Raw genomic sequence first — 24,456 nt, forward strand, 5'->3', positions numbered from 1 at the left:
GTTTCCATTTTTAGACACGTTGCTCTATTTTTGTTCTGGTAATTTAAATATTTTATCTAATTTAATCTATTTTATATAAATAATAATCTGTGGGCAGTGACAGTCTCATTTCACCTTTTACTTACTCGTAAATGTATATGTTTTTCTAGGGTAAACTTAACATACTGACATTATCTAAGTTGGCTATAGCTTATAGATATTCTTTTTTCTTTCTTTGTTTTGGTGGTGGTACTGAGATTTGAACTCAGGAACTTTGAGCTCACTTAGCTGGTGCTCTACCACTTGAGCCATGCCAATAGTTCTTTTTTTTTTTTTTTTTTTTTGGTCCAGTCGTGGGGCCTGAACTCTGGGCCTGGGCGCTGTCCCTCAGCTCTTCAGCTCAAAGCTAGCGCTCTACCACTTGAGCCACAGCGCCACTTCTGGCTTTTTTTCTTTTTGCTTATGTGGTGCTGAGGAATCGAACCCAGGGCCTCAGGCATGCAAGGCAAGCGCTCTACCACTGAGCCACCTTCCCAGCCCCGCCAATAGTTCTTTTTGCTCTGCCATTTTTGAAATAGGGTTTTGCTTTTGACTAGGCCAACCTGAATTTCAGTCTTCCTATTTATGCTTCTTGTTTACTGGAATGATACCTGGAATTACAAGCTTGTATCACTACATGTAAGCCTGACTTTCTTTTTTTGTGTGAGGGTACAGAGGGCAGGGGAACACCAGGCTTGAACTGAGTACCTCATGTTCTCAAGATGCTTAATGGCTCATGGCTCACTTGAGCCAGGCCTCCAGTTTGCCATTTTGCTGGCTAATTGGAGATGGAGTATCAAAGATTTGTGCCTGAGAAAGACTTCTGCCTGAGCTGGCTTCTAGCCTTGATCCTCCAAACCTCAGCCTCCTGAGTAGCTGGGATTATAGGCATGAACCAAAGAGCCAGGTGCCAGTAGCTCACACTGAGATCTGGGGATTGAGGCTCACAGCCAGCCTAGGCAGAAAAGTTTTTGTGAGACTATTATCTCCAATTAACCATGCAAAAAACTAGAAGTGGTGCTGTGGCTCCAGTAGTAGAGTGCTAGCCTTGAGCACAAAGAGGATCAGGGACAGTGCCTAGGCCCTGAGTTCAAACCCCACAACTGAAAAAAAATTTTTTTAATCAACATTGGCAAATTTTATTTGGGTCCAAGTTTTGTTTTTTGGGTTTCTTTTTGCTTTGGGGTTTTTTGGGTGCAAGTTAGACCATTCTTTAAAGTTACCTGTTTCTTCTGAAGACCCATAGTGATATCTCCTTTTTAAAAATACTATTATTAGCCTCTCTCTCGCTCTCCGCCCCCTCTCTCTGTCTCTCTCTCTGCTTGGTGCCAGTAGTGGGGCATAAACTCACTTGGCTTTTTCACTTACAGTTATTACCTACCACTTCAGTCTTAATGAGAGAGAGAGAGAGAGAGAGAGAGAGAGAGAGAGAGAGTGTGTGTGTGTGGTGTGTGTGTTTGCTCGTACCAAGGCTTAAACTTGGGCTTCCCACTCTTGAGATGCTTTCATGCTTATGGCTAAATGTTCTACCACATGAGCTATATCTCCAGTCCTCTCTCTTTTTCTTAATACCTTCCCAAAAGGCCTACAGTTTTATCCAGCTTTTGGCAACTATTGACTCCTTTGTAATTTTTTTCTTCTTCTGTATCTTAATCTATTGGCTTTATTATTTCCTTCTTCTTACTCTCTTTGATTTAACTTAAAGTATAGTTTTTTAAATATATGCAGGTAGATACAATAGTTTTCAATATTTCTTCTAATACAGCTCATCCATTTACAGCTATAAATTATCAACTACTAGATGAATTATATACCAACAAGTTTTACTCTGTGATCTTCTTATTATCTTTCAGTTAAAAATATCTTCTGCTTTTTATCATTTCTTTATGTGCCAGAACTCTTCATATCTACTTATCTCTTACTTTTACTTGTAGCTTATAAAGAAGCAGTTATCTGTCCATAATGATCTACCAATTGTATATCTAAATATAGAATTTATCTTTGATGTCTGATTCTTATAGTCACATATGGTGTTCAGTTCCTAGAGTAGTAGCTTTATAAAGATAGATCAAATCATCTAACCAATTGTATAAAAAAACAAACTCAATATGAATATGTCCTTCTGCACTGTTGTTTGTTTGGCATTTTACAGAGAGTTATGAGAAGATAAAAGTCTGGCCAGCCGGGCACTGGTGGTTCATTCCTGTAATCCTAGCTATTCAGGAGGCTGAGATCTAAGGATCATGTTTCAAAGCCAGCCTGGGCAGGAAAGTCCATGAGACTCTTTTATCTCCAATTAAACACCAGAAAATCTGAAGTGGTTCTGTGACTCAAGTGATAGAGTGCTAGCCTTGAGCTGAAGAGTTGAGGGACAATGGCCACACCCAGAGTTCAAGCCCCACAACTAAATAAAAAAAATGTCTGTGGCCTTGGCGTGTTCATTTTTCACAGACTAAATTCCACCCTACTTATTGAAAGTTACGTCTCTATCCTCTTCTCTTAGAGACCATGGGATCATCCGGACTCTGGATTTACCCATCTATGTCACACGAGTGAAGGGCAACAATGTGTACTGCCTAGACAGGGAGTGCCGTCCTCGGGTACTCACCATTGATCCTACTGAGTTCAAGTTCAAGCTGGCTCTGATCAACAGAAAATATGATGAGGTATGAAGTGAGAAAGCATAGTAGGAGCATTAAGAGAGGCAGTGCTTTTTTTTTTCCCCTGTAAGTAATGTTTACTCCCTTTCTACCCAACTCAACTGTCCAGGTACTGCACATGGTGAGGAATGCCAAACTAGTAGGCCAGTCTATCATTGCTTATCTCCAGAAGAAGGGCTATCCTGAAGTAGCATTGCATTTTGTTAAAGATGAAAAAACACGCTTTAGTCTGGCCCTGGAGTGTGGAAACATTGAGGTAAGAGAATTATGCTTAGCAGCCCCAGATCCATTAAAGACGATGAGAGGGTTAGAGTGGCATTGGCACCATTATCCTGGGCTTGATCCTTTAGCTAGAAAAGTGGAATTTGGGATCTTTTTCAGTTGTTAGATTGAACCATCTATTAGTGTTCCTATTTGCCTATTTCTACATCCATTTCCACCATTATTGACATTCTCAGACTGAAGTCAGTAACTTTTAGGATAAACATAGTATGAAATTTTTTAAGGGCTGGGAAGGTGGCTCAGTGGTAGAGCGCTTGCCTTCCATGCCTGAGGCCCTGGGTTCGATTATTCAGCACCACATAAGCAAAAAGAAAAAAGCTGGAAGTGTCGCTGTGGCTCAAGAGGTAGAGCGCTAGCCTTGAGCTGAAGAGCTGAGGGACAGTGCCCAGGCCCAGAGATCAGTCCCCACGACCGGACCCAAAAAAAAAAAAAAAAAAAAGAAATTTTTAAAAATCTCATTATTTCCTTGGCTTTTTTTTTTTTTTTTTTGGTCAGTCTTGGGGCCTGAACTCTGGGCCTGGGTGCTGTCCCTTAGCTCTTCACCTCAAGGTGAACACTCTGCCACTTGAGCCACAGCGCCATTTCTGGCTTTCTCTGCTTATGTTGTGCTGAGGAATCGAACCCAGGGCCTCATGCAGGCAAGGCAAGCACTCTACCACTGAACCACCTTCCCAACTCCTTATTTTTATTTTATTTTATTTTTTTGTTAGTTGTGGGGCTTGAACTCAGGGCCTGGGTGCTGTCCCTGAGTCTCTTTGTGCTCAAGGCTAGCACTCTCCCACTTGCCACAGTACCCTTCTGGTTTTTGAGTGATTAATTGGAGATAAGAGTCTCATGGGGACTTTTCTGCCTGGGCCCGCTTCAAACTTCGATCCTTCTACATAGTTAGATTATAAGTGTGAGCCATAAGTATCTGGCAGCATTTGATCTCTTTTAGATGAAGGAAAATGTATCAAATGTTGAGACTTGGGCTTTTTTCTGGGGAAAGAAAAGGCTTAAGATTGTTTTTCCAGTTCTAGACTTAAATCCTTTGTTTATTCTTCTGACTTTCAGAAAGCTTCTATGGATCTTCAAATCTGAAAGATAGGAAGAATGGTAGCTAGGCAAAACTGTGAAATCAGCAACTACTAGGTGGTTTTATTATCAACTAAACTGAGAGTGAAAATAATGTGATGTAGAAATAGAACAAAAGCTAGGAGTGCTTGGTGTAGTATAGGAAGTTCTTTGAAAAATTTATTTCTTAGGAGACAGACACTTTAACACTGACTGTACAGTCCCTAGTTTTGAGTCATATTATCCCCACAGTATCTCATTAATTCTGACCCTGGGAATTCTTTAGATTGCTCTGGAAGCAGCCAAAGCACTGGATGACAAGAACTGTTGGGAGAAACTGGGAGAAGTGGCCCTGCTACAGGGGAACCATCAGATTGTGGAAATGTGCTATCAGCGCACCAAAAACTTTGACAAACTTTCCTTCCTATACCTTATTACTGGCAACCTGGAGAAACTTCGCAAGATGATGAAGATTGGTGAGCTACATAAAACTAATTGGAAGTGGAAGGGAGGGCTTTATGGGAAAGCAGGAAGGCAAATAGAAGTGACAGAATTTAACAGAGAAGATCTAACTTAGTATTTCATTGGCTTGTGTGCAGCTGAGATCCGAAAGGACATGAGTGGCCATTATCAGAATGCACTCTACTTGGGTGATGTGTCAGAGCGAGTGCGAATCCTGAAGAACTGTGGGCAGAGTAAGTATTGGGGCCTTAGGAAGTACTTTTTCTTCATGCTGAATTATTCATATATAGTGCTAAGGGGTTGTCCTTAATTATACATGCTTTCCGGGAAAATGACACATTCATACCACATTGAGATTTTTATCAAAGCCAAATGGAAGTGTACATAGCCAGACTGTTTAGTCTAACCAACACCTTTAGGAAAATTGCAGGGTAGTTAAAGTTCTGGAACAGATACTCTAGTAATGCGATTAGTCAGCTGTATTACAGTTTTATTCCTTTACTTCCACTTTGGAGTTTTTTGGATTTTTTTGTTTTTTATTTTTTGGTTGGTCATGGGGCCTGAACTCTGGGCCTGGGCGCTGTCCATCAGCTCAAGGCTAGCACTCTACCACTTGAGCCACAGTGCTACTTCTGGCTTTTTTGCTTATGTGGTGCTGAGGAATCCAACCCAGAGCTTCATGCATGCAAGGCAAGCACTCTACCTACCACTGAGCCACCTTCCCAGCCCCCAGTTTGGAGATTTTATTCATTTATTTATTTATTTATTTATTTTTTGGGTGCGGTCGTGGGGCCTGAACTCTGGGCCTGGGCGTTGTCCCTCAGCTCTTCAGCTCAAGGCTAGCACTCTACCACTTGAGCCACAGCGCCACTTCTGGCTTTTTTCCTTTTGCTTATGTGGTGCTGAGGAATCGAACCCAGGGCCTCATGCATGCAAGGCAAGCACTCTACCACTGAGCCACCTTCCCAGCCCTGGAGATTTTATTCTTTATTTATTCATGTGTTCACTTAAGGATGACTTTGACTGTTTGTTTTGAGAACTTTCTCTGGATAGATACATACATACAAACATATGAGTATATACATACATACATATTATATATATATATATATCCTTTAAATATGTATGATGCATTAGTGGCCAAGTGCCAGTGGCTCACATCTATAATCCTAGCTGTTTAGGAGGCTGAGATCTGAGGATCACAATTCGAAGCCAGCTTGGGCAAGAAAGTTCATGAGACTTATCTCCCCAATTAAGTACCCAAAAAAACCAGAAATGGAGCTGTGGCTCAAGTGGTAGAGCTCTAGCTTTGAGCAACAAAGCTCACAGACAGCACCTAAGCCCTGAGTTCAAATCCCAGGACTAGCACCAAAAAAAAAAAAAGCATTAAGAAATAACAGTAGAGGGGTGAACAGTGGTCAGATTGATTTGAAGGTTAGACCCAAAATGGCTTTTTTTTAGGTGTTAAATGGGGTTTAAACTCAGAGCCTTAAGCTTTTGCTAAGCAGGTGCTCTACCACTTAAGCCACCTTCCCAGCCCTTTTGCATTGGTTATGTTCGAAATAGGGTCTTAATCATAGCAGCCTAGACTATAGTATCCCTTTCTGTGCTTCCAGGAACTTTGTTACTAATAGGCATGCACTATAGTACCCAGGCATTGGTTAAAATAGGATCTCATGAACTTAGGCTCTTAGCCCGGGAAGGTGGCTCAGTGGTAGAGTACTTGCCTTGCATGCATGAGGCCCTGAGTTCAATTCCTCAGCACCACATAAGCAGAAAAAGCCAGAAGTGGCACTCTGGCTCAAGTGGTAGAGTGCTAGACTTGAGCTGAAAAGCTGATGGACAAGCACCCATTCCCAAAGTTCAGGCCCCACAACTAACAAAAAAAAAAAAAATCTCATGAACTTGCTCAGACTGATCTTGTTCCTCAAGCCTCTTATCTATGCCTCTCAAATAGCTAGGATTACAGGCTTTAGCCATCTCACCTTGTACCAACCAATATGTCTTACTAAAGTGGTAGGTAGATACAGGATGAAACATAAAAGAGTCAGAAATGATTCTAAGGATCTTAAGGAAACTATATTAGTTATGAGTTAATTGCTTTATAACAAATACCCCAGAACTTAATACAATTTGAGCATTCCTAGTTCAAAAGTCTGAAATGCTCCAAAATCTGATTTTTTTTTTTTTTCTCATCCTGGGGTCTGAACTCAAGGCTTAAGCAATGTCCCTGAACTTTTTCACTCAAGGCTAGCACTCTACCAATGGAGCCACACTTTCACAAGCATGAACCAATAATGCCTGGCCTAAGACTTCTTGAATGTCAACCTCAAAAGTCAGAAACATTTCTAATTTTGGGTTTCAAATTTTTCAGATAAGGGGCTGGGAAGGTGGCTCAGTGGTAGAGCGCTTGCCTTGCATGCATGAGGCCCTAGGTTCGATTCCCCAGCGCCACATAAGCAAAAAGAAAACAAGCCAGAAGTGGCGCTGTGGCTCAAGTGGTAGAGTGCTAGCCTTGAGCTGAAGAGCTGAGGGACAGTGTCCATGCCCAGAGTTCAGGCCCCACGACTGGACCCAAAAAAAAAAAAAAATTCACATAAGAGATATTCAACCAGGAAAGTCAATGTAAATGTTTCACAACCCCTTTCCCCCCAAAAAACCCTCCAAAATCTGAAACAATTCTGGTCCCATTTCAGATTGACTCTTCAACTTTTAGTTAAAACTATAACCAACATTTTTTTTTTCTGTCATGGGATTGAACTATGGGCCTGGGCACTGTACCAGAGCTCTTCAGCTCAAGGTAAGTGCTCTACCACTTAAGCCACAGTGCCACTTCCTGTTTTCTGGTGGATAATTGGAGATATGAGTTTCATGGACTTTTCTGCCCAGGCTAGCTTTGAACCATGATTCTCAGATCTCAGCCTCCTGAGTAGCTAGGATTACAGGAGTGAGACACTGGCACTCGGCTTATAACCAATATTTATTACCTCCCATTTGGGATATGGCTTACTTAGCTCTGGCTTGGTGTCTGTCATAAGGGTGACGGAGGTATTGGCCTGGGCTGCTGACATATCAAGAATCTGCTTCCAGCCAGGCACTAGTGGCTCATGCCTATAATCCTAGCTACTCAGGAGGCTAAGATCAGAGGATCACAGTTCAAAGACAGCCTGGGAAGGAAAGTGTGAAACTCTTATCTCCAGTTAACCATCAGAAAACCAGAAGTGGCTCTGTAGCCAAAGTGGTAAAGCACTAGTCTTGAACAAAATTGCTCAGGGAACAGTGCCCAGGCCCTGAGTTCAAGCCCCATGACCAACCAAAACAAAGAGGGAAAAAAAAGAATCTGCTTCCATATTCACTCTTATGGTGTCAGCATTCCTCAGGACTTTGCTGTCTGTTGTTTGGGAGACTGAATTGTCTTGCTATAATGATTTCTTCCTTTTGCAGTTTACAACACAGCAGCTGGTTTCCCTCAGAGAAAGCCTAAAGGGCACCTAAGATAGAAGTCACAGTCGTAAGCTAGTCTTGTACGTGATACTCCATCATTCTTGCTGTGTTCTATGAGAAGCTAGTTAACACGTCTAGCTCACACTTGAGGGAAGATACTATGGATACTAGGAGGCAGGATGGCTATGTTTACCTCCTAGAAGAATCTCTCACAACAGCATTCACTTGATATGTTCCTATACCAAAATCTCTTTTCTCTGCAGAATCCCTGGCCTATCTCACAGCTGCTACCCATGGCTTAGATGAAGAAGCTGAAAGCCTGAAGGAGACATTTGATCCAGAGAAGGAGACAGTGAGTATTTATATATATTAGTATCTCTTATTACAGGTCTTGGAACAATGTAAAATTAGAAATTACATGGTAGAGTAGATAAGGTTGATGGAGCAGTTTGTATTTATAGAATTATCACAATGGAATATCCCTTGTACAACAAATGTAGCCCATAAAGAAGTCTTTACAAAAAACAGGACAAGCCGGGCGCCAGTGGTTCACGCCGGTAACCCTAGCTATTCAGGAGGCTGAGATCTGAGAATCGCGGTTCAAAGCCAGCCCAGGCAGGAAAGTCCGTGAGACTCTTATCTCCAATAAACCACTAGAAAACCAGAAGTGGTGCTGTGCTCAAGCGGTAGAGCACTCGCCTTGAGCTGAAGAGCACAAGGACAGCGCCCAAGCCCAGAGTTCAAGCCCATGACCAAAAAAAACAAAAAAACAGGACAGAGTTTACTCTCCCACTGGTTATAAGAGTGAGGTTGAAGCTGGGTGCTGGTGGCTCAATGCCTGTAGTCCTAGCTGCTCAGGAGGCTGAGATCTAAGGATCACAGTTTGAAGCCAGCCTGGGAAAGTCTGTGAGACTCTTATCTCCAATTAACCACCAGGAAACTGAAAGTGGTGTTATAGCTCAAATTGGTAGAGCGCTAGCCTCAAGCAGAAAAGCTCAAGGACAGCACCCAGCCCTGAATTCAAGCCCCACAACCAAAAGAAAAAAAAGAATGAGGCTGAGAAATAAATGAGCACAGTTCAGGTACAGTGGCTCACTACTGTAATCACAACTACCCAGGAAGTAGAGATCAGGAGAATTACAGTTGTCAAACATAGGTAACATGACCCCATTTCAACTAAAATGCCAGGCATGGTTGTGTGCACCTATGGTCCCAGCTATACAGGAGGCTATAAGTTGGTAGGTCCAGGTCCAGGCCTGCCCCAGGCAAAAACACAAAACCCTATTTTTTTTTTATTTTATTATTTTTTTGCCATTCCTGGGGCTTGAACTCAGGACCTAGGCACTGTCCCTGAGCCTCAAGGCTAGCACTCTACCACAGCGCCACTTCCAGCTTTTTCTATTTATGTGTTACTGAAGAATCCAACCCAAGGATTCATGCATGCTAGGCAAGCACTCTACCACTAAGCCACATTCCCAGCTGAAGACCCTATTTTTAAAATAACCAAAAACCAAAAATACACCAGGCAGTAGAGTACTTGAAGTACAAGCCTCTGAATTCAGACTCCAGTATCACCAAAAGAAAACAAACCAGGCGCCGGTGGCTCATGCCTGTACTACTAGCTACTCATGAGGCTGAGATCTGAGGATCACAGTTTGAAGCCAGCTCAGGCAAGTCCATGCAACCTGAGTTCAAGCCCCAAGATGGGCGCACACACACACAAATGAGTTCAAAGGAGGTTTCATAACCTTTCCTACATGAATCCAAGAGTTGCTTGCATTTTTTTTATTTTTATTTTTTTGTCAGTCATGGGACCTGAACTCTGGGTCTGGGTGCTGTCCCTCAGCTCTTCAGCTCAAAGCTAGTAGTACTCTACCACTTGAGCCACAGCACCACTTCCAGCTTTTTCTGCTTATCTGGTGCTAAGAATCGAACCCAGGGCCTCATACATGCAAGGCAAGCACTCTACCACTGAGCCACCTTCAAAGCCCGTTTGTCTTTTCTTTCACCTCTTAGATCCCAGACATTGACCCTAATGCCAAGCTGCTCCAACCACCTGCACCGATTATGCCATTAGATACCAATTGGCCCTTATTAACTGTGTCCAAAGGATTCTTTGAAGGTTCTATTGCCAGCAAGGGTAAGTGCCCATTTCTCCCATGGCATTTTGTTATTTGTTTTGTGAAGAACAGTTTCAGAAAGTTCTATTTATTAGTTTCATCTATCCTATTCTGCAATGCCAGAGCAGGTATAGCTCTGCAATGCCAGTCATAGTTAGGGTGCAGCCTTAAAAAACAATGGCTTTTTGAGGTCAATAAAGAAAATTTAGAAAATGGGGAAAAAGAGGAACACTTCTATTTCCACTAAAAACATTTGTCAACATTTTGGTGTATTTCTGTAGGATTTGCCAAATATGTGGTCATATCCTCTGTTCAATATTTTGTCACTCATGACAGTCTTAATTCTGCAGTGCACATGTGCACACATATGTACTACCACTCTCAGTGCTACCCTTGCCCTTCTGTTTCTCTGGGATGCCTCTTTGTTCACTCCATCTAAGTAAGAAAATTAGACAGACTGGGCATTTGTGTCCAACACTGCTCTTTCCTCTCTTTTCTGTCTATTCCCTGTCCTCATGCACATACTGTAATGGTAGTAACATAGGAAAGATCTCAGGAAAAAATTTCAAGAATGGAAAACCAAAGTGGGGTAAGTCAAAAATTATTTAAGAGCTTCTTTTTGGTAGTAGGAAATCCAGTTATCTAACTCTCTCCAGCTGTTCCCCCACCCTTGTAAAGTGTATAGAGTGCTAAGGATAGACCAGACAAGCACTGTTTATCCTCTCCTATTCGAATTTTTATGAAAATGTTGCAAATTAGTATAACATAATCCACAACAATAGAGAACACATAAAAATAGCAAGTGGGCAGAACCCGGGCAATTGTTCTTTTTTTGTTTGTTTTTTTTTTGGGGGGTCCGGTCGTGGGGCCTGAACTCTAGGTGCTGTCCCTCAGCTCTTCAGCTCAGGGCTGGCACTCTACCACTTGAGCCACAGCACCACTTCCGGCTTTTTTCTTTTTGCTTCTGTGGTGCTGAGGAATCGAACCCAGGGCCTCATGCATGCAAGGCAAGCGCTCTACCTATGAGCCACCTTCCCAGCCCATGGGCAATTGTTTTTGAAAGGTTTCAGCTTGCTTGCAAAGAACACTGTATCTCAAACTTGCCAGAATATAAGTAATTCTACCTGTTCTTCCCTCTGTAGGAAAGGGAGGAGCACTGGCTGCCGACATTGACATTGACACCGTTGGTACTGAGGGCTGGGGAGAGGATGCAGAACTACAGCTGGATGAAGGTAAAAGGACAGTTTTAAAACTGTTGTGGGGAAAATGGACTTTGTGGATTGAGACTAGTTATAAAGTAGTCTGTGGACTTCCAAACTGTGGAACCAGCTAAGTTCCCAACATTTTGCTTTCCTTAGCTAAGAGTATGCCACCGGGGCTGGGAAGGTGGCTCAGTGGTAGAGCGCTTGCCTTGCATGCCTGAGGCCGTGGGTTCGATTCCTCAGCACCACATAAGCAAAAAGAAGAAAAAAGCCGGAAGTGGCACTGTGGCTCAAGTAGTAGAGCGCTAGCCTTGAGCTGAAGAGCTGAGGGACAGTGCCCAGGCCCAGAGTTCAGGCCCTACGACCGGACCCAAAAAAAGAAAAAATAAAATAAAGAGTATGCCACCGTACAAATCTATTTTGAGCCTGGATTTTCCTTTACAGATGGATTTGTGGAGGCTCCAGAAGGTTTGGGGGATGATTCTCTTGGCAAGGGGCAGGAAGAAGGAGGTGGCTGGGATGTAGAAGAAGATCTGGAGCTTCCGCCTGAACTGGTATGTGAAATTCCTACCCTTGGACTGTTGTCTTCTAATGTTTCTGTAGAAACCAGAAACCAGTAACTTCATTTCCCCCTACACACACCTATCATGAGTCTCCAAAAGAAAGGGATCTAGACCCTTTTCCTAATCTGATGTTTATCTCCCACTTGAAGAAAGGAGTGAAATAATTAGGATTGTACCCTCAGAAGCTTATGAAAAAGCAGCGGCTTTTAAAACCGACAATGGAGCTTTTAGTATGTTACTTAGTCACTGGCGGGGCAGCTTCACTTATGGAAGTCTTTTCTCATCACCTTTATCCCTAGTAGAAGTAGAATTTGTTAGAATAAAGTAATTGTAATTGAATACCTTTTTTTGGGGGGAGGGTGCAATATGGGGCTTGAACTTAAGGCTGGCACTCTGCCACTTGAGCTACATCTCTATTTAGGGTTTGTTTGTTTTGTTGTTGTTGTTGTTAATTGGCGATAAGAGTCTCATGGACTTTGTTGCTCAAGCTTCTTTGAACTGAAATCCTCAGATCTCAGCCTCCTGGGTAGCTAGGATAACAGGCATGAGTCACCAGCACCTAGCCTTAAATGGCTTTTAAAAATGACTTAATAGTCTTCTTCCCTGTAGGATGTATCTCCAGGAGCAGCTGGTGGGGCTGAAGATGGGTTCTTTGTGCCCCCAACCAAAGGGACAAGTCCAACTCAAGTAAGCAGAATCAGTGTTTCTGAGCTGGCTAATATTTGATTAATTAGTGTATAAAATGTATTGGATACATTTCTGCTAATAGATCTGAAGGAGGATAATCTGCAAAGAGAAAGACAAAAGTTCACTTGGCTTGGGTTTTCTGTTTGTCATTAGATCTGGTGCAATAACTCACAACTTCCAGTTGATCACATCCTGGCAGGCTCTTTTGAAACAGCCATGCGGGTAAGTCTTCTTAAAGTAATCTTGGTGCTTCTTCTTGAGTATGCCTAGCCCCAAGGCTCCAGGGAGATGGTTGACTCATCTTTTTAGCCAAGTGGAAATGATCTAACCCACAAGGGAGATTATGATTTATATGGAAGCTGTTGTTCTTGTTTAAGGGACTTGCTTCATAAGGCCTTCCTCTTACCTGTACTCTTAGCCTAGTAATCTTTTAAAACAGATCCTTTTAGGCATTTCCACTTATTGCTAGCCTTATTTATGGTTCACAATAGTGAAATTAGCACTTCTTTCTGAAGCAGATGTATAGATGTATGTTTTAAACACCAAGACATGTCTGTTTGTTTGTTTGTTTTTTGTTGTTGGTCGTGGGGCTTGAACTCTGGGCATGGGCACTGTTCCTGCGCTCTTCAGCTCAAGGCAAGCACACTGCTGCTTAAACCACAGTGCTACTTTGGATTTCTAGTGGTTTATTGGAGATAAGAGTCACACGGACTTTCCTGCCTGGGCTGGCTTTGAACTGCGATCCTCAGATCTCAGCCTCCTGAGTAGCTAGGATTACAGGCGTGAGCCACCAACACCCAGGCCAAGACATGTTTTTTTGTTTTTTTTTTTTAATTTTTTTTTTGGGGTCCGGTCGTGGGGCCTGAACTCTGGGCCTAGGTGCTGTCCCTCAGCTCTTCAGCTCAAGGCTAGCACTCTACCACTTGAGCCACAGTGCCACTTCCGGCTTTTTTTTTCTGCTTATGTGGTGCTGAGAAATCGAACCCAGGGCCTAATGCATGCAAGGCAAAGGCTCTACCACTGAGCCACCTTCCCAGCCCCAAGACATGTATTTTAATAACTAAAACAATCACTGACCTTTATTTAGTGTCACTGTGTGCCAGACACTATCCTAAAATATATTGGTAAATGAAATAGGTCCTACGATTAAATATATTTTATTAATGATGAAACACTACAGAGAAAAATACCTTACCAAGGTCAGTTAGTTTTAATTGGAAGGGTTAGGTTCCTTATATTTCTTTTTACCTGTGTTCCAGCTCCTTCATGACCAGGTAGGAGTAGTACAGTTTGGCCCCTACAAGCAACTGTTCCTGCAGACATATGCTCGAGGCCGTACTACCTATCAGGCTCTGCCCTGCTTGCCCTCCATGTATAACTACCCTAATCGAAATTGGTAAGTTCTCTTGCTCCTTTGCTTCTATTATCTCCAAGTTGGGCTAGATATTTCAAATAGACATCTCATTGTCACAATCAGAATTGTCCTAGAGCCAGGCGCCAGTGGCTCACACCTGTAATCCTAGCTACTCAGGAGGCTGAGAGCTGAAGATCGTGGTTCAAAGCCAGCGCAGGCAGGAAAGTCTGTGAGACTCTTATTTCCCATAAGCCACTCGAAAAACCGGAAGTGGCGCTGTGGTAGAGCGCTGGCCTTGAGCTGAAGAGCACAGGGACAGCGCCCAAGCCCAGAGTTCAAGCCCCACAACCGACCAAAAAAAAAAAGAATTGTCTTAGAACTACAGTCTACTTTCTATTCCCCAGGTACTTTCACAATAGGGTGTTGTTGATTATGTCTTCCAGAAAAAAAATGGTAAGTCCTGGTTGTCTACTGACTGTCCTGTTTTCTTCCTATTTTTTCATTTCCAGGAAGGATGCAGGGCTGAAGAACAGTGTGCCAGCTGTGGGCCTGAAGCTTAATGACCTCATCCAACGGTTGCAGCTGTGCTATCAGCTCACCACAGTTGGCAAGTTTGAGGAGGCTGTAGAAAAGTTCCGTTCTATCCTACTCAGTGTGCCACTTCTTGTTGTTGACAATAAACAGGAGATTGCAGAGGTAGGAGAGGTTTAGCCACTTGTCCCAATCCTAGTCATCCCTACATTCTTACAATGGCTTTCTTCTTCCACCTCTCCAGGCCCAGCAGCTCATCACCATTTGCCGTGAATATATTGTGGGTTTGTCAATGGAGATAGAAAGGAAGAAGCTGCCCAAAGAGACTTTAGAACAGCAGAAGCGCATATGTGAGGTAAGATCTGTCAAGCTCTTGAGCACTACAGAGGCATTCTCCCCTTCACCTTCCATTAGGTCTGTATTCTTTGGTTCCAAACTCAGATCTAGCTTTGGGGAGGAAGAGACATTTGGGTTCAGGTCTGTGAAGTGAGGCTACATTTCTCTACCCTTTCTTCATCATTTTGTCAGTCCTCTGTGTTTTAAAGCCAGTCCTGTTGGCTTTTTGTTTTGTATATGTAAACCAGTTGTCAGCCTGGCTTATGTTCTCTTTCTATCCACCAGATGGCAGCCTATTTCACACACTCAAACCTGCAGCCTGTTCACATGATCCTGGTGCTGCGAACAGCCCTCAACCTCTTTTTTAAGCTCAAGAACTTCAAGACAGCAGCCACTTTTGCTCGACGCCTCCTGGAACTTGGGCCCAAGCCTGAAGTGGCTCAACAGGTAGATGAGAACTCCTTCAGTGACCACATAGGTTAACCAGATCTGGTCTTATGTACAAGTATCAGAAGACCACGATCGTTGCCTCTGAAATAAAACAATGTATAACAATATTCAGTCAAACAGAATGCCATCCTTTATCTAATTACATATAGGTGCTTTTTTTGCTCCTATTATTTTTGTACCAAAGTAATAATTTATTCAGATATGTCATTAGTGTGAGCATGACCTATAATTTAGAACAGCTTCACTGCATCTGAAGATAATCCAAATCTTGTTTTTAAACTCCAGATGTCCTATCTTGACCAATTCTACTTTATATGAATAGTCCATTATTTGTGCTTTCCAAAAATATCCTTCTTGGGCAGTGGAAACCTGTTTTAATCCTATGACCTGAGCCTGATAATCTCTAGATTTGGTACAGCATTATAGGGTCTAGCTCTATAGAGCCACATTAGCAGGAAATCTTTGCTTCTTTTTTCTTATTTTATTTATTTAGGTTGTTTTTGTTTTTTGTTTTGAGACATAATTTTACTCTGTCTTAAATTCATAATCCTCTAGCCTCAACCCTCCTGGGTATTGGGGTTATACTTGTACCACCATGCCTACCAGGAGAAGATAAAATCTTGATAATATAGGAATGGCAGTGTTTGATTCTTCGCATACATCCAGTGTAGAGGCTGGGGCCTATTTCACATAGTACAGTTGCTCTTGAATCACAGGAGTTGTTGTATGCCACTTTCTGTCCTCTTAAATAAAACATTCCTTTTCTCTCTCAGACCCGAAAAATCCTGTCTGCCTGTGAGAAGAACCCTACAGATGCTTACCAGCTCAATTATGACATGCACAACCCCTTTGACATTTGTGCTGCATCCTATCGGCCCATCTACCGTGGAAAACCAGTGGAGAAATGTCCACTCAGTGGGGCTTGCTATTTCCCTGAGTTCAAGGGTCAAATCTGCAGGGTCACTACAGTAAGTACTATATGAAAAACGCAACTAGGTTATTGAAGGAAAGGGAAAGAAAAAGAAGCATGGTGGTTATTTTCTTCCCTAGTATTGGCACCAGCTTCTTCGAACATTGACATTAAAAAGAGCTCGAACCTTTTCCATTTCTCAGTAACATACATCCATCTATTGTGTTTATTGAGGGGTATAGGGAATAAGCTTTCTAGGGTTCTTAGCCTCACAAGTCTCTAAGTTGATCCTTTGTTTCCTCTTCTACAGGTGACAGAGATTGGTAAAGATGTGATTGGTCTGAGAATCAGTCCTCTTCAGTTTCGCTAAGAACCCCTTTGTGTGCATGTCTCTATCCTCCTAACCTGATCTTCCCTTCTGATTGATATTATGTTCTCTCTAAAGTTAATGTCCTGGGCTGGGAAGGTGGCTCAGTGGTAGAGTGCTTGCCTTGCATGCACGAGGCCCTGGGTTAGATTCCTCAGCACCACATAAGCAAAAAAAGAAAAAAAACCGGAAGTGGTGCTGTGGCTCAAGTGGTAGAGCTCTAGCCTTGAGCTGAAGAGCTGAGGGACAGTGCCCAGTCCCAGAGTTCAGGCCCCACGACCGGACCAAAAAAAAAAACAAAAACACAAAGTTAATGTCCTTTTTCACAAATCAAAATGTCTAAAAAACTTGTCTTTACTCCCAAAGACCTCTCTTATCCTCTCAAAGTCACTAAAATTGTGGTCACAGTTGGCCTTGCCTTTCTAGCTTTGTTGGATCTTTCAACTAATAAAAACTTTGTTGTGGAAAATTGTTTAGTAAATTTCTCCAATATTTATTCTTCCTCTTTGCTTCTCACCACTTTTTTTCTTTCTACTAGAAAAAAGAATGTAATAAATACCATTTTTTATTCAGCCACATTAAGTTCTTAGCAATCTCCCATTTTCCTTAGGCATTTAAATTCCCTGAAGGTTGTCTCTATGTACCAAAACATTTCTTGAAGTCTAAGAAGAAATCATTTGTTTTTGTTTTTGTCAATCATGGGGCTTGAACTCTGGGCCTGGGCACTGGCCCTGAGCTGTTGAGTTCAAGGCGAGCGCTCTACCACTTGAGCCACAGCGCCACTTCCGGTTTTCTGGTGGTTAATTGGAGGTAAGAGTCTCAAAAAGTTTCCTGCTGGGGTGGCTTCAAACCATGAGCCTCAGTTTCAACCTCCTGAGTAGCTAGGATTACAGGCTTGAGCCACCGGCGCCTGGCTTACCTTTTTTTTTTTTTAATGCATTCCACTTTTCCTTAATTCGTTCGTTAAAAGCACTGTTCTTAATATTTTGTTGCTCATAATAAAAAGAGCTGCTTGGCCTGCCATTTAAAACTACTGTTCTTATATTTTGTTGCTCATAATAAATTTCTGTAAGAACTGCTTGGCTTGCCATTTATTTCCTGAACACCTTTATGTTTATGTTCACCCTATATAGCTACCCCACCAAAATAGGTGTATTTCCTTCTGTAATTATTTTTAGATCCGGTCGTGGGGCCTGAACTCTGAGCCTGGGCGCTGTCCCTCAGCTCTTCAGCTTAAGGCTAGCGCTCTACCACTTGAGCCAAGCTCCACTTCTGTCTTTTTTCTTTTTGCTTATGTGGTGCTGAGGAATCGAACCCAGGGCCTCAGGCATGCAAGGCAAGCGCTCTACCACTGAGCCACCTTCCGAGCCCCCGAGGCTCATAATTTGAGGCCAGCCAGAGCAGAAAAGTTAATGAGACCCCTTCTCATTAACTTTTCAACTCACATAGCTGGTCCCAGTACTACATGCCTGTCCTGGTATTGTGGGAAGCTGAGTTAAGGAAGATTGGCTCAATGTCATCCGTAGCCAGATAAGTCTAAAAGACTCCATTGCAAGAATGAGGAAGTTAGGCTGGTGATATATACTATACCACCTAGATAGTGGTCTTCCCAACTATAATGGGAAGCCTGAAATAGATAAATTGCCTTCTAGATGAGTACCTGGGTAGGAATCGAGGCCCTTTCTCAAAAACAAGGGCAAAAAAGGGAGTTGTGTTTATCAGTAGAATGCCTGCCTAGCAAGCATATGGTCCTGAGTTCAAAAACTCAGGACAAAAACAAAACAAAAAGACTAAAGGTAATACCCGCTCTTGAGAGGGACAGATCTAAGCTGCTGTGAGAATGTTAGAAAACATCTCCCCATTCCATTTTTTACTGCAGCCTGCCTTCTGTTGCTGATTACAGCCAATATTTATTGAGCACCTATCATGTATCTGTATATTTTACATCTAATACATTTGTATAAGATTAGTATACAGCCGGACACCAGTGGCTCATGCCTATAATCCTAGCTACTCAGGAGGCTGAGATCTGAGGCTCACAGTTCAAAGCCAGCCTGGGCAGGAAAGTCTGTGAGACTCTTATCTCCAATAAATCACCAGAAAACCAGAAGTGGCTCTGTGTTTCAAGTGGTAGAACGCTAGCCTTGAGCTGACAGGCTGAGGATAGCAACCAGGCTGAGTTCAAGCCCCACAACTGATTAAAAAAAAAAAAAAAGATTAGTATACAGTGCATTATCCACTTGATCATGTTGGCAATAAGGCATATAGTTTGCTTAGACTGGGTAGGGTGATATACTGAGTCTGATTTAAAATATGTTCAATTTTTACAGCTTAAATTCATGTTTTTCAAAGGAGGAGGCAACAATGCTTGATAAGAAATGTACTCATTACCTTGCTCATGTAACTGTAACCCCTCTGTACAGTATTTTCACAATAAATAACTTACTAGCCGGGCGCTGGTGGCTCACGCCTGTAATCCTAGCTACTCAGGAGGCTGAGATCTGAGGATCGGGGATCAAAGCCAGCCCGGGCAGGAGAGACCATGAGACTCCTATCTCCAATAAACCACCAGAAAACTGGAAGTGGCGCTGTAGCTCAAGTGGTAGAGCGCTCGCCTTGAGCTGAAGAGCTGAGGGACAGCGCCCAGGCCCGGAGTTCAAGCCCCATGACCGACAAAAAAAACAAAACAAAACAAAAAACAATAAATAACTTACTTAAAAAAATAAATTCATGTTTTAATAATATATTCATACAGTTAAAAATTAGTAAATGATAAAAGTTATCCCATGACAAGTCTTCATTCCTTTGTGAGTCACCCATTTCCTATCACCTGCCCCAAAAACCACTGACAGTAGCTTCCTTATAGTCGTCGTCTTTTTTTTTTTCTTACAAGCTGCAAGACAAATGGAGCTTTAACTAAGGCCTAAGCACTGTCCCTGAGCTTCTTTTGCTCAGCGTTAGCACTCTACCACTTGAGCTACAGCTCCACTTCCGCCTTTTTCTGCATATGTGGTACTTAGGAATGGAACCCAGGGCTTCATACATGCTAGGCAAGCACTCTACCACTAAGCCACATTCCAAGCCCCTTCCTTATATAGTCTTCTTTAAAAAAAAAAAAAAAAAAAAAAAAAAAGGACGGGGTGGGGGGGAACCTGGGAGGTTGGCTCAGTGGTAGAGTGCTTGCCTCACATGCATGAGGCCCTGGATTCAATTCTTCAGCCCCACATAAGCAGAAAAAAGCCGGAAGTGGCGCTGTGGCTCAAGTGGTAGAGTGTTAGCCTTGAGCTGAAGAGCTGAGGGACAGCATCCAGGCCCAGAATTCAGCTCCCACGACAGACAAAAAAAAAAGTATGGGCTGGGAATGTGGCTTAGGCTTAGTGGTAGAGTGCTAGTCTAGCATGCATGAAGCCCTGGGTTTGATTCCTTAGTACCACATACACAGAAGAAGCCAGAAGTGGCACTGTGGCTCAAGTGGTAGAGTGCTAGCCTTGAGCAAAAGAAGCTCAAGGACAGTGTCCAGGCTGAGTTCAAGCCCCAAGACTAAGGGGGAAAAAAAAATGATAGCCAACCTTGAGCAAAAATCTAGCAAGATTTCCTGAGTTCAAGCCCATCTTAGTATATTAAGCAGCTTCACTTTTCACCTCCATATTTTATGGCTTATTTTGAGTTATGAAATTGCCTCCTGATGCATAGGTATTTTCAGTCTTTTGTAATTGTTAACATTGCTTCCATAAATAACTTGAGCATTACATTGTATAGGTTGGAGCAGTATGTCTGTGGATAAACTAAAAGTGCAATGCTTGTTTCAAAGAGCAAAGGTCTTTACAGAATACATAGATTTAAGAGTTGTTTTTTGCCCCCTTTTTAAAAGTTAGTGTATAGTAATTGTACACTGGATTCATTGTGTTACTTCTTTAAATGCTGCATATAACATGCTCTGATAAAAATCATCCCCTCTGTTTCTTATTCCCTTCCTCTTTTATTGAACAAGTTTTTTTTTTTTTTTTGGGTCCGGTCGTGGGGCCTGAACTCTGGGCCTGGGCGCTGTCCCTCAGCTCTTCAGCTCAAGGCTAGCACTCTACCACTTGAGCCACAGCGCCGCTTCTGGCTTTTTTCTTTTTGCTTATGTGGTGCTGAGGAATCGAACCCAGGGCCTCAGGCATGCAAGGCAAGTGCTCTACCACTGAGCTACCTTCCCAGCCCTATTGAACAAGTTTTAATGGGCTTCATTATTGTTTTTAAAAAATGCACATGAAATATTTTTATCAGGATCTGCTTTCTTAAACACCATCCCCAAGATAAACCTGCATTCTTAAAACTTTGCATACAACATTGATAACATTCTCAAGTTATAAATGTTCTTCCTATAAACACAGGCAAGTTAGTTTTGAAGAAACAAAATTATAAGCTTATAAGTTTACTTTTCAAAATTAAGTTTGCATACATCCTGAACTCAGGGTATTAAAAAGAATGGCAAGCTCTGCCTCTTGAGACTTGGAAAACAAGTTAGATATATATGATTTAATTGTGAATACCAGGCAAGAGTCAAGTTGCTCAACAAACTGGAAATACAAGTCCTTAAGAATGATATGGAAAATGCTGTAAATTTTTCCCACAACACTGTTCATTCTTCATTAGAAGGGCAGAAAGAATAAAATGATGTGATGTTAGGAGAATCAGTTTTTTTTTTTAATCAATTTTAAGAGATTTCAAAGTAAATCTGGAGGCTTGGCTCAAGTGGCAGGGCATTGCCTGAGTTCAAACCCTGATAGGAAGAGTAGAGGAAGGAAAGAGTAGTGGAGGGAGGGAAAGAGGAGGGAGGCAGAGAGTTGTTTCTGAACCCACCTTAATCATCTTAATTGCCATCTAGTATTTTCCCTACTGATATGCTTTAGCTACATTAAAACTAATAAAAGTACCCATTGGTATATAATCTTTAAATTTTACACACACACACACACACACACACACACACACACACACACACACACACACACACACACACACACACACACACACACACACACACACACACACACACACACACACACACACACACACACACACACAGCCCTATTAGAGATATACCTGTAAGCAGTTTGGAGTTGTTTGCAATTAAGCCTGAAATAAACTATTCTACAGGAGTTAGAAAGGTAGCTGGGTGCTGGTGGCTCCTGCCTATAATCCTAGCTACTCAGGATGCTGAGATCTGAGGATTGTGGTTCAAAGTCAGCCTCTGCAGGAAAGGCCGTGAGACTCTTATCTCCAATAAACCACTCAGAAAACCGGAAGTGGCTGTGTGGCTCCAGTGTTAAGAGTGCTTGCCTTGAGCTGAAGGACAGCGCCCAGGCCCAGAGTTCAAGCCCCATCACAGACCAAAAAAAAAAGAGGTTAGTCAAAGAAGGATATAGATTATAGAAGGTCAACATTAAGAAAGGCCTTAGAAAGTAATCTGGTGACTGACTTGGGGCTGAAACTTACATTTATAACTTGCACAGTTCTGAATGCATTCTCCCCAAACTACTTGTGCTTGGGAAAAAACAACAGTGGATTGCCCAGGCATGATGCCATGGTGCCACACACCTATGATCCCAGCACTCAGGAGGCTGAGGCACGAAGATTGCCAGCTTCAGACCACTCTTAGTACATAGTGAAACCCTATCAAAATGGAAAACAGTAGATTCTGCACAAAGTTACAAGTCTGTGCCATGAGAAGGAAAGAACCTGATCTGGTACTTGATATAGTACTCAAATGTGTTTAGGAGGAGGGGAAAAGTGAAGTGACTTAAAACATGATTTTTTTCCCCATGTAGATGTAATTTGTTCCCTTTAAACTTTATAGAACTTTATCTTCACTTCTTTTAAGTATTTTATGTTCTTACTGTATATATATTCTACCTCTAGTCAACCTCTTAGCACCTCTACAGGGTCTAGTCCTGATTTATTTCTATGCTCTACTGTGTACAAGATTTTAAATAAGTAGGTGCTAAGTGCTAAAACAGATTTGTATCTGAAACAGTTGCCACATTCTGATTATCTTACAGACCAGTTCCAAAGGAGAGAAGAATTGTTTACCTGAGCCTTCCTCAACTTCATCAGAGTTCAGGTTCTGTGTGGAGAAAAATCTGGAAGGCATGGGGCTGGGAAGTTGGCTCACTGGTAGAGCGCTAGCCTTGCATGCCTGAGGCCCTGGGTTCAATTCCTCAGCACCACATAAGCAAAAAGAAAAAAAGCCGGAAGTGGCACTGTGGCTCAAGTGGTAGAGCACTAGCCTTGAGCTGAAGAGCTGAAGGACAGTGCCCAGGCCCAGAGTTCAGGCCCCACAATCCGACCCAAAAAACAAACAAACAAACAAAAACAAATGAAAAAAAAATCTGGAAGGCAGATGATTGCATTTGAATTGCTCTTTGCTCAGTTCAAAGTCCCAAAGTCATGTTTCCTGTTTAAATTCTAAGTTCCCAAACCTTTAACAGGAAGATCTGATGGAAAATAGGAATAGCAGTTTTCCACTATATTTGCAGAGAAATGTATCAGATTAGGGTCTGGGAGAGAAAGGAGTAGCCAATGAATGCTTTTTTAAAAAAAAATTAAAAAAAAAAAACTGGTCCTGTGGCTTGAACTCTTGAGCTATTTTGATGAAAGCTAGCATTCTATCACTTGAGCCATAGCTCCACTTACTGTTTTTGCTTAATTCAAGATGAGTCTCTAAGACTTTCTTGCAGGAGCTGGCTTGCTTTGAACTGTGATCCTCCTATGACAGCCTCCTAAGTAGTTACAATTACAAACATGAGCCAGAAACACCCAGCCAAATTCTTAAGTTTTAAGCACTCACTTTGAAAGTTGAGATACAACAATAAAGACAACAAATTCTTCACAACGCCAAATGTTTGCAGGGGTGGAGGTGAAGTCAGACAATAAACAAGATAAACCTGATACGGTGTATCAGGTAATGTTCAATATTAGAAAAAGAAACACTGAAGGGACAGATAAGGATTTCTGTTTCATTTGTTTTTGTTTGTTTGTTTGTTTTTTTGGATCGGGTCGAGGGGCCTGAACTCTGGGCCTGGGCGTGGTCCCTCAGCTCTTCAGCTCAAGGCTAGTGCTCTACCACTTGAGCCACAGCACCACTTCCGGCTTTTTTCTTTTTGCTTATGTGGTGCTGAGGAATCGAACCCAGGGCCTCATGCATGCAAGACAAGCGCTCTACCACTGAGCCACCTTCCCAGCCCTCTGTTTCATTTGTTTTTGTTTTTTATTTTGGTCGGTCGTGGGGCCTGAACTCTGGGCCTGGGTGCTGTCCCTCAGCTCTTCAGCTGAAGGCTAGCACTCTACCACTTGAGTGTCAGCCCCACTTCCATCTTTTTCTGCTTATGTGGTGCTGAGGAATCGAATCCAGGGCCTCATGCATGCAAGGCAAGCACTCTACTACTGAGACACCTTCCCAGTCCCTTGTTTTTGTTTTTTGCCTGTCGTGGGGCCTGAACTCTGGGCCTGGGCACTGTCCCTCAGCTCTTCAGCTCAAGGCTCGCACTCTACCACTTGAGCCACTTCCACTTCCAGTTTTTCTGCTTATGTGGTGCTGAGGAATCGAACCGAGGGCCTCATGCATGCAAGGCAAGCACTCTACCACTGAGCCACCTTCCCAGCCCCTCTTATTTTATTTAGCGAGGCCAAAATAAGCGTTTCAGAGAAGATGACATATAAGAGGAAAAACAATGATGTAGACCATAATTACCTTCTGTGTTTTGTAATCCCGGATTCTAGTTATTTGTTGGTAGACTGTCCCAATTTGGCATAACTGGAACACAGCATAATAATGAAGAACTTCTTTAGGTAATGTGGAAAGAGTTCAGGCCAATAGGAAACCAGGCAGAAGATAGCAATAACCTCTCTGTTTTTGTTGTTTTTAAATTTTCCTGTGTTGTTTGAACGAAGGTCCTGGGCACTGTCTCTGAGCTCTTTTGCTCAAAGCTAGTGTTGTACCACTTGAGCCACAGCTCCATTTCCAGTTTTTGCT

At 42.5% G+C, this 24,456-nt stretch overlaps 1 protein-coding gene across 2 annotated transcripts in view; it reads left to right on the top strand.

Annotated features, from left to right (window-relative positions):
• Positions 1–16,908, top strand: part of Copa (COPI coat complex subunit alpha) — a 54,879-nt gene extending 37,971 nt beyond the window's left edge. For both annotated transcript variants that reach the window (XM_070000279.1, XM_070000280.1), the window contains exons 18-33: positions 2,522–2,684; positions 2,788–2,934; positions 4,300–4,489; positions 4,613–4,708; positions 8,183–8,271; positions 9,936–10,059; positions 11,182–11,271; positions 11,686–11,795; positions 12,414–12,491; positions 12,645–12,713; positions 13,751–13,887; positions 14,355–14,541; positions 14,621–14,731; positions 14,998–15,159; positions 15,936–16,130; positions 16,383–16,908. In XM_070000279.1, coding sequence (XP_069856380.1) covers positions 2,522–2,684; positions 2,788–2,934; positions 4,300–4,489; positions 4,613–4,708; positions 8,183–8,271; positions 9,936–10,059; positions 11,182–11,271; positions 11,686–11,795; positions 12,414–12,491; positions 12,645–12,713; positions 13,751–13,887; positions 14,355–14,541; positions 14,621–14,731; positions 14,998–15,159; positions 15,936–16,130; positions 16,383–16,442 — 2,008 coding nt within the window. In that variant the 3' untranslated portion in view covers positions 16,443–16,908. The remainder of the gene's footprint in view (positions 1–2,521; positions 2,685–2,787; positions 2,935–4,299; positions 4,490–4,612; positions 4,709–8,182; positions 8,272–9,935; positions 10,060–11,181; positions 11,272–11,685; positions 11,796–12,413; positions 12,492–12,644; positions 12,714–13,750; positions 13,888–14,354; positions 14,542–14,620; positions 14,732–14,997; positions 15,160–15,935; positions 16,131–16,382) is intronic.
• Positions 16,909–24,456: the final 7,548 nt, after the last annotated feature.

This window comes from Dipodomys merriami, unplaced genomic scaffold (genome assembly GCF_024711535.1).
Source record: "Dipodomys merriami isolate MVZ:Mamm:240054 unplaced genomic scaffold, mDipMer1.0.p SCAF_56, whole genome shotgun sequence".
NCBI lineage: Eukaryota > Metazoa > Chordata > Mammalia > Rodentia > Heteromyidae > Dipodomys > Dipodomys merriami.